General features: G+C 45.4%; 1 protein-coding gene across 1 annotated transcript; it reads right to left on the reverse strand.

Annotated features, from left to right (window-relative positions):
- Positions 1–376: 376 nt before the first annotated feature.
- On the reverse strand, positions 377–2,807 carry LOC138957167 (uncharacterized; the record flags this gene model as incomplete). The annotated part of the gene is made up of 2 exons (XM_070328324.1): positions 2,280–2,807; positions 377–1,709 (listed from the first exon to the last, which is right to left on the reverse strand). Coding segments are annotated over exons 1-2 (1,861 nt in total), but the record flags the coding sequence as incomplete, so codon positions are not given.
- Positions 2,808–8,785: the final 5,978 nt, after the last annotated feature.

An 8,785-nucleotide genomic window follows, 5' to 3' on the forward strand; every position in this document is an offset into this window, starting at 1 on the left:
TTTTGATACAAGTCCCTGTAATCAAGCCAAAGAACATTTGTCGTGAAATTAATTGAGGGATAATTAATTTGGTTGTTTGATCGACGAAAATGCCTCGAAAATGGCGTACGTTGTCAAACCAAGGGACATCATTTACACGACGGAGTTGCCTCCCCTGTCCGCCCATACGGATACTTCCTTCTTTGACGCATGTAAACGAAAAGCAACCGTACAGTTCATCGGAGTTCATTCCGTGACTTCAAAGGAATCTAAAATGACTTGTTATGATTACACGTGCAGGTTCTACAAATGTGGAGGCTTAACTGCCTCTGAATTACGAGCTATGAATTTAACACACTAATAAAGTTCAACATGACCAAGAATGGCCAATACGTACCAGCACCAGAACTGACGGCGGATCCATTCCCCGAGGCAGACGACGACACCAGCGACTCGCTGCACCATACACCAGACGACGGCGTCGGCGATATCACTGTCGGCACAACCACAACTGTCGTCGCCGTCGTATCCGTCCCCTCCCCTTCCCCAGAAACATCCCCCGAGCCGTCGGGTACTCCGAGAACACTGTCTGTCACAATCAACACACCCGAACCACTCACAGACTCCGTGTTTTCATCGTACACTCCTGCAGACGACAATAAACTGAAGGAGGCTTCCTCGCCTCCGGACACTGAAGAACCGACAAGGGAAGTAGTTCCAGAATCGAGGGGCAGATAATCGAAGCTGGCCGAGATGAGAGTGGCGGAGTTGTCTGTTACAACTCTCGAGGAGATTGCGGTCGCAGGTGTGTGGAGAGCAGCAGACGGCGTCAGCGGAGGAGCAGGGGAAGGGGAAGAAGGGGTAGATGGGGGGTTAGTAATCGTCGTGTCCCCCGCTGTGCCGTTAACAGGCTGTAAAGAATCCGTTACACCGGCAGAAGCCATGTCGCTGGCCCCAGACAGATTTGTCAAGGTGGTGGATGTGTGTTGATGTGTCGCAGTCACCGCTGGGAGACCCCCCTCCACCCCCTCCGCTGTAGAGACTGTTGTTGCATGAACATCACCACCGCTCACAGCGACACTAGTGCTGCGCCCTTCGTCAACCAGAGCGCTTGGGGTTTGAGTCCCGGTCCTGGTCTTGACATTTGCATCAACGCTCGCTACTACCACTGACCCGACCCGCTCTGAGTCAGACAGCGGGGTTGTCGCCGGCGTGGGGAGGGGGCTTAACGCTGGGTGCGAAACCACGTAAGTCGCTTGGAGTGTGAGGGTAGGTACAAAAGTCCTTGAAGTTCGGATGGGGGTGGGTTGAAACAGACTCGCTGATGGGAGGAGGGGAGTTGTGGGTTGATCACTTGCTGAGGGGAGAATGGGGGTTGTGGGTTGAAAGAGACTCGCTGAAGAGAGGATGGGGATGGGTTGAACGGTTGCTGAGGAGAGGGTGGGGGTGGCTTCAAACGGCAGTGCGGTCAGGGTGGTGGTGGGGGTGTCTCCGACAGTTGACACAGGGGACGTAGACGACGTAGTAGTGATGTAAGTGTGAGGGAGGTGGGCAGGCGGGGTGGTGGGGGCTGGAGTCAGAGTCGACAGGATAGAGATGTCGCTCGCTACACCCCAGTCACGGTAGCTCGCGCCAACCTCGCGCCCTAACTCCCCACGTGCAGCCTTCAGGCCAACAGCTGTTGATGCGGAGGAGGAGGAGGATGCAACAGTTGCAGTGACTCCCTCCCCCTGGCCGGATGACAACAAAATGTCACCACTGTTAAAGGTTGCGGTCTCGGCGACTCTCCTTCCTGTTGAAAAACTCGTCTCAGTCTCGACCAACCTCACAGAATTATTATAAAATGTCGGAGCAAAATCCCTCGCTTCTCGCTCTAGCGGCTGAGAAAGACTGACGTCATTTAGCACAGAACTGGACTCTCCTAACGAATGAACACTAGTACCAGACGTCAATACGTCATGCGATGTTGAAACACTCGACTCAGTTAGTGGCCGTGTTGGTGTTTCCAGAAACGAAGAAGAAACACTTTTGTCATCTCCTGTAAAACTAGCCGCTTCTGTGGAAACACTAGTTTCGATCGTCAATAGCTCATCTGAAGTCACAAACAAACTTGACTTAGTCGAGCCAAGAAACGGCGGCACTGATGTTGAAAGACTCGGCTGAAGACCTGAGAAACGTATGTCCCAACCGCTTCGACCCACACCCTCAGTAGTAAGCGAAGCAGCGACGACCTCGCTCGACGAAGAAACGACAACAATGGGTGTAATTAAGTTAGCAGGAAATAAATCGTCTTCACTGACAATAGATCGAGGCGTTGTCGCTCGATTCACGAGGTCCGAGTCAGAGGGAAGTGTAGAAAACACATTCGAGGTGGCGGGAGGTAGCTCAGTATTGCCAACGAACCCGCCACTGAGACCGTCACTGAGACCAAAACCGTCGCTGAGAACGAAAGTGTCGCTAAGCGAGCTGTCTGTATCAGTATCAGTGATCACAGACCGCGATGAAGACAGAGATTGTTCTGAGTGAGCGCGGCTGGACTCGAACCCTGTGTCAAGCAGCGCCACACTAGCGTCAGGCAGCGCCACACTAGCCAGGGGCGGAAATGGCCAAGTGGTCACTTCCTCTCTCGACTTTGTCGCTAAAGAGCTGTGCAGAGGGGTGAGAGTGGGGGCTGCGTCTCTCTCGTTGCTGTCTGTGTTCTTCATGGTGATGGTGGGGGTGGTGGGGGCTAACGATTCGTTAAACGAAGCAGTGGTAAGTTGTTTTTTGTCGGTGTCGATGCTCGAGCTTGTTACTGTACTGTTGGTGCTCGCCCTTGAAAGCTCCATCTTGTTTTTTGTTGTAAAAGTGAGAGAGGTTATGGTGGGTGGGGGTGGGTGTGTTGAAAACAAGATCAGGAACAGGGTTAGAAGCAGTAACAGTCTATTTAATTGTGTCTGGTTCTAGATGATTAATCCATTGCGTGGTCACTTTGTACTGTAGAGACTATGACTGAACAATCATGCTTAGCATCTGACTGAACATTTTATTAACCCGCACATCTTTGGTGATGAATGTATAAGTTTATCTGTAGGCCTATCTACGTGCGATCCTGAATAATGGCGTGTATGGCAGTTGACGATACACAGTCACACACAGCTACGACAACTAAACGAGCCCTGTATTTGGTACAGTGGCGGAAGTCATACAATAGGTGCTGACTGCTGTACGCATAGAATGTCCTTCATACTTTGCTGACTGTCCAATTTAATGGTCATTTTCAGTGACTGACAGCAGGAAATAATTATGAATTACGTGGTGATTAGACTTGGTCACACGCAGTACAACTGCCACGTGCGGTTTGGCTATGTCAAGGGAAATGTCATCTCTCCTTTTTCTTGCAGTTTCTCAAAACAATACACAGGATGAAGGAAATGTTTGAAGCACAGTAAGTCAGTGTATCACAGTGAAATCTCGTGACCTTAGTGGGTCAAGGTGACCTAGTTGCATGTATAACGCTGACGTCAGGATGAGTTCAAGTGGTCCACTTGCTTCAGAGTACACACTGCCTGTGAAGAAGTAAACTAGACCGAGTTTTGAAAACTAATAGTGCGAAGAACAGTAGCTTGAGTAAGGTATTTTTCCTTGTTGTCGGTAATCCCTGTGTTTCACAGTACACTGACCAAGGTGGGATTCACACATTCACAGCTGTTTTTGGGTTGATTATTTTTTGCTCGTTTGTACTTGTAGTTCGTTTAGTTTACCCTTTCAGTTCTTAAAGTTCATACGTGTAGTTATTTTAGTTCACACTTGTAGTCTTTTAGTTCACACTTTTAGTTTACACTTTTAGTTCACACATGTAGTTCTATTTTTTCATACTTTTAGTTCTGTTAGTTCTTACTTGTAATATGTTTTACTTCATACGTGTAGTTCTTTCACAGTAAACGTAAGATCCAACGCTCGTTATTTTTCGTCGCACCACGGCAACACAAAACCAGAGTGGGTCCTTGCAATTTCTGGTTACTTTCACATCTATACCTTCTAGACATGCTTGTTATTGCACTGAATTTCGTCTGTCACACTGTAAAGAAATCACACAACACTGTCCACTATAACGCTGTGTTCAACCATACCACAGTTCTTAAAACCACTGGTCTGCAGTCACTAGCAACAGGGAAATTGTTTACAGTACAACACTCAAACTCACATGCTTTGCAATAATCACTGACATGAAAGGAAAAAATCTGACACGCGATTTGATATCATTGCGCCTTGCGAATTAACGATACTCAAGAAAACACTTGAAATAGAAACAGCTAGCATAGATATGTCTCTCAAATCTCCTTAGCTGTCACTCTTTCTATTCTTCCATCTCTTCAGTTTTCAATCTCTCCAGTATTCAATCTCTTCAATTTTCAATCTCTCCAGTATTCACTCTCTTCAGTTTTCAATCTCTCCAGTATTCAATCTCTTCAGTTTTCAATCTCTACAGTCTTCAATCTCTTCAATTTTCAATCTCTCCAGTATTCAATCTCTTCAGTTTTCAATCTCTTCAGTATTCCATCTCTTCAGTTTTCAATCTCTCAGTCTTCACCCTTCAGTGTCTCCAGTTTCATCAGCATTTAATCTCATCGGTCACACATCTCTTCAGTAAATAAATGGCATTCACAGAAAACACTTCAAAATGGAACGGCATCAATTGGCCTCGCAAGTCTCTTCAGTCTTCTATCTCATCAGTCTACAATCTCATCAGTCTACAATCTCATCAGTCTTCAATCTCATCAGTTTTTAACTTCATTAGTCTTCATCTGTCCAGTCTTCAATCTCATCAGTCTACAATCTCAAGTCTTCAATCTCAAGTCTTCAATTTTCAATCTAGTCAGTCTTCAATCTCTTCAGCCTTCATCAATCTCACCAGTCCTCAAACTCTTCAGTCTTCGATCTCTTCAGTCTTCAATCTCATCAGTCTTCAATCTCATCAGTATTCAATCTCACGGGGTCACACATCTCCTCAGACAGCGAGTGGCATTCACAGAAACACTCGGGAAGGGTGACAACTCCAACTGCTTGACGCAGCTCTTCTGTGAGCAAGAGAGGAACAGTGGAGGAAGGGACCACGTGGACAGGAAATACAGAAGACAAGAGGCCTCTGAGCCAAAATACACTCAACAACCACTGCCTTCTTCCGCACTTCCGGTTCCTACAGATAACGTCTTTTCCTGAGAAAATGGCGGCCACTCCTGCAGCTAAATGAGGCATTCATCAAAGAACGTCAACTAGCCCTCTTTTCCCTTAATTGTTTTGCACCGATAGGAAAAGCTGCATTCAGTTGACACTGACGGGGGTGTTGTTTTAAATTCTCTTGGTCACGTTCGCGAAGAACTAACTATGAAAAGACAATGATGTAGAGCTTGTGGGACAGGGCTATGTAGGTATAGAAGTATAAGTCCGTCTCCGCGCGGGGGTCGAGAGTGAGCGTGACATTTGCGCGGGTCCAGGGATTGGGGTTTTAGGGAGGAATCAGCTAATTGTTGTCATGGGACGGACTGCGATCTACTGAGCTCCACGGAGGAATGCGGTCGGTACAGTGGCTCGTTCACGTCAGTCGTTGAAGTTCATTTCTTTACTGGGCACGTTTTCACTTTCATTGATGCGTTTGACCTCTTGCCGTTACTACTAGATACTACTAACCACAGCCAGTACGAGTCACAATAAAGTTGGGTCCTTAAACCTCACGTAAACAGATTACATTGCGTGTTGACTTTCACGAGCGATGCGCAGATCAGATCCTTGGGTCGTTTGTCGAAGCTTTCCACGTCATTAACCAGCCATTGTGGATGGTGCTATGACGTCACGAAATGTCCACCCAGACCAGGCTGTTTCAGAAGAAATGTTCTTGAAAAGCACAAGTTAAATGTCGATTGTGCTCTTTGTATCTTTTTGAGGTTATGGTTTCGTTTTTTTTGTCAATCGCAATTTACGCAGGGAATGGCAGGCTCTTCATACTGAAGCGTCCCGCACAGGTACGCAGAAAGCGTGGTGCGTGTTGGAGACTGCAGAGTTGTGAAGCAAGATCCTTCTTCAGGGGATGCCCGCCAAGTTATATTCCTCAGTCCGCCACCCTCAGGAACTGCAAACAAAACATGAACATACACAAAATCAAAATAAAAAACAAACAAACACAAAAACTGTCGGAAAAACACAAACCTTGACCAAATGTATCATCTATACTGAATATATATATAAATATATCACATGCAACCAACTGTACACACATGCAACAGGCTGACGTGTTGTTGATGAAGAATTAATCCAAACTGGTTTCTGTTGTACTTTCTTTTTGTTTCAAATGTATCATCATCATCATCATCATCATCATCATCATCATCATCATCATCATCATCATCATCATCATCATCATCATCATCATCATCATCATCAAACACAAGCAAGTAGCCGTAAATAACAGAAGCGCTTAACATGAAATCAACATATTTTGTTTACAGTTCTTTTTTCTCTGTCTGTCTGTCTGTCTCATAACATGGCAGGTATATTTTTTCTATCTCTGTTTTATAACATTCCATTTATTTGTTTTTTTTCTGTCTCATCACATGATCTATTTTCTCATCCGAGTTTTGAGGTTTATCCTTAAAATTCTGTTTTGCCGCCGTGGACACAGCACCCAGTTCCTATTAATTTTGCCATTGGACTTACCTTTTCAAAACTTGGGGTTTGCCATTTATCATATACAGTTTTATGTTATCAATTCTTCGTGTGCATTTGATCTACGTACTTACTCTTTGAAATGATTCCTGGAAACGAAACAACCATAATTATACTCTTGTGACACAGAACGTGCGGTGTTCGGTACCGGCGCAGGGATGGTCAGTTCGTTGTCTCATACATGTAGAGGTATCTTGACACAGAACGTTCAGTGTACACACTATTTAAAAAGAAAAGCAAGATGACCCGTTCGTTCTCTCACCAGAGGGACTCGACTGAGAACGCTAGCAGTGAAGTGGGGGAAAAAGCAGCTGCGAACAAATAACTCTATGATTGTCCGTTGATTGCCCTCAATGATGCAGTCACTAGCTGTCATAAAATAGCACTGATGATAACTGAGTCACCTAAACAATGCACCGGTCTCTCAACACGCTGTATCCTTCATCCCTGATTCCCACACTTTGTGAGGCGGAAGGGGTCTAAGTCGACCAAAAGTGGGTGCAATCTCTGTAAGCGTTTTCGCTGTATAAAGGGAATGCAACCGGGTGCATTTCGTGCAGAGTTTTGCGTAACACGCTTGAAGTCAAGTGATGCCTAAAGGGACATCGGTAGAATTTTTTATTTTTTTTATCCTTTTTTTCTCTCCATATTTTTCGAAGAGATTCGACCAAGTGTTGCAATTTTTACTGAAGAAATGAGAAAATCAATCGCGTCCTCCTCGGAAATGCATTTTAAATATCCGGGAAGGGAAGCAATGCTGAGGGGAATTACGCTTTTGGCGCGAGATTGAGCGGCATCTTACTTTCCGACAGGAAATGCACACGGGTGCACTTCCTGTATTCAGGGAAAACGCCTACGGGAAAAGCACCTACAGGGAATGCACCCACTTTTGGTCGACTTAGACCCCTTCTGCCTTAGTGAGTGGATGTGTGACATTGTCTTGTGATGTGTGAAATAGTCATGTGTTGTGCGCTGAAACCTCACTGCACATTGCGCGTTCCTTCCGATGGCACTTGGTGCATCCCGCTCTCGCTTCCTCTACATGCAAAAACGCATGCACGTGTTCATCCATAAAGCAGTTTCATACGGCGTATCCGTTCCAACTTATATATTCCCCCGGGGCGGATCCAGGGGGGGTTTCCAGGGTTTCTGGAAATAAACAACTGGAAACCCCCCCTCCCAGCACAAAAAAAAAGAAAAAAAGATTGCTCAGATTGCTCAATATCCTTGTTTTTATCAAACTTTTCCGGGGGGGGGGGGGGGGGGGCATGCCCTCTACCCCCCCATAGGAGCTGGCCTTTGTCTTCTAAATGACGGGTTTGGAAGGTATAGTTGGGTAATTTGTTAACCGAGGTTGCACCGGTTCGGTCAATTTTCCTTGTTTTTGTCTTCCTACATTAACTTTTGGGAAGGTGTATTTGGGATAAGTTCTTGGGTCAGATAGCACCAGATTGCTCCGTTTTCCTTGTTTTTAATCAACATTTTTAACAATTTCCACCTCGCTTCGCGCCCTCAACTAAACGCTTCGCGTCGTCGATCTGTCCCTTAAAGGCTGACATATAGTCCTATTTGATTAGTTTAATTACTTCCAGGGCTTTTCCCATCGTTGCGGGGATGTATAAATTAAGCTTCCTGCAAAGTTTTAGGTTTGAAGTCCTTACCATTTACGAGAAATAATTAATTCTTTATTGCTATGTTTAGCAAAAGTTCTCCAGGACTTGGGCTATTTTTAGACCGTCAACACAGACAGTACAGCTTCGTCAATCCCACAGAGATATAGATTCTATATCTCTGTGGTCAATCCCCGCGTGAAGGAAATCGCTCACCTTCCACGTGCAAAACGTAGTGATATTGACACGCCAGATTAGCGCAGTAGCGATTTGTGCTAAGCAGGAAAGCGCGCTTTTCTGTATTCTAGTTAACTTCGCAATTTCCGGAAAACATCCACTTTCACTTTGCGACTGTTCTGTTTACATTCGACACTATCAACACCACTTTGCAATACTGAAATAATTTTTTCTGTGTTCGAAAGCTACAGCCAATCGTTATTATTATATCCCCTTAGGTACAGTTTTATAACATTATTGGCACATGTAAACAATAT

Source organism: Littorina saxatilis, unplaced genomic scaffold (genome assembly GCF_037325665.1).
Source record: "Littorina saxatilis isolate snail1 unplaced genomic scaffold, US_GU_Lsax_2.0 scaffold_1411, whole genome shotgun sequence".
In the NCBI taxonomy this organism is placed as follows: domain Eukaryota; kingdom Metazoa; phylum Mollusca; class Gastropoda; order Littorinimorpha; family Littorinidae; genus Littorina; species Littorina saxatilis.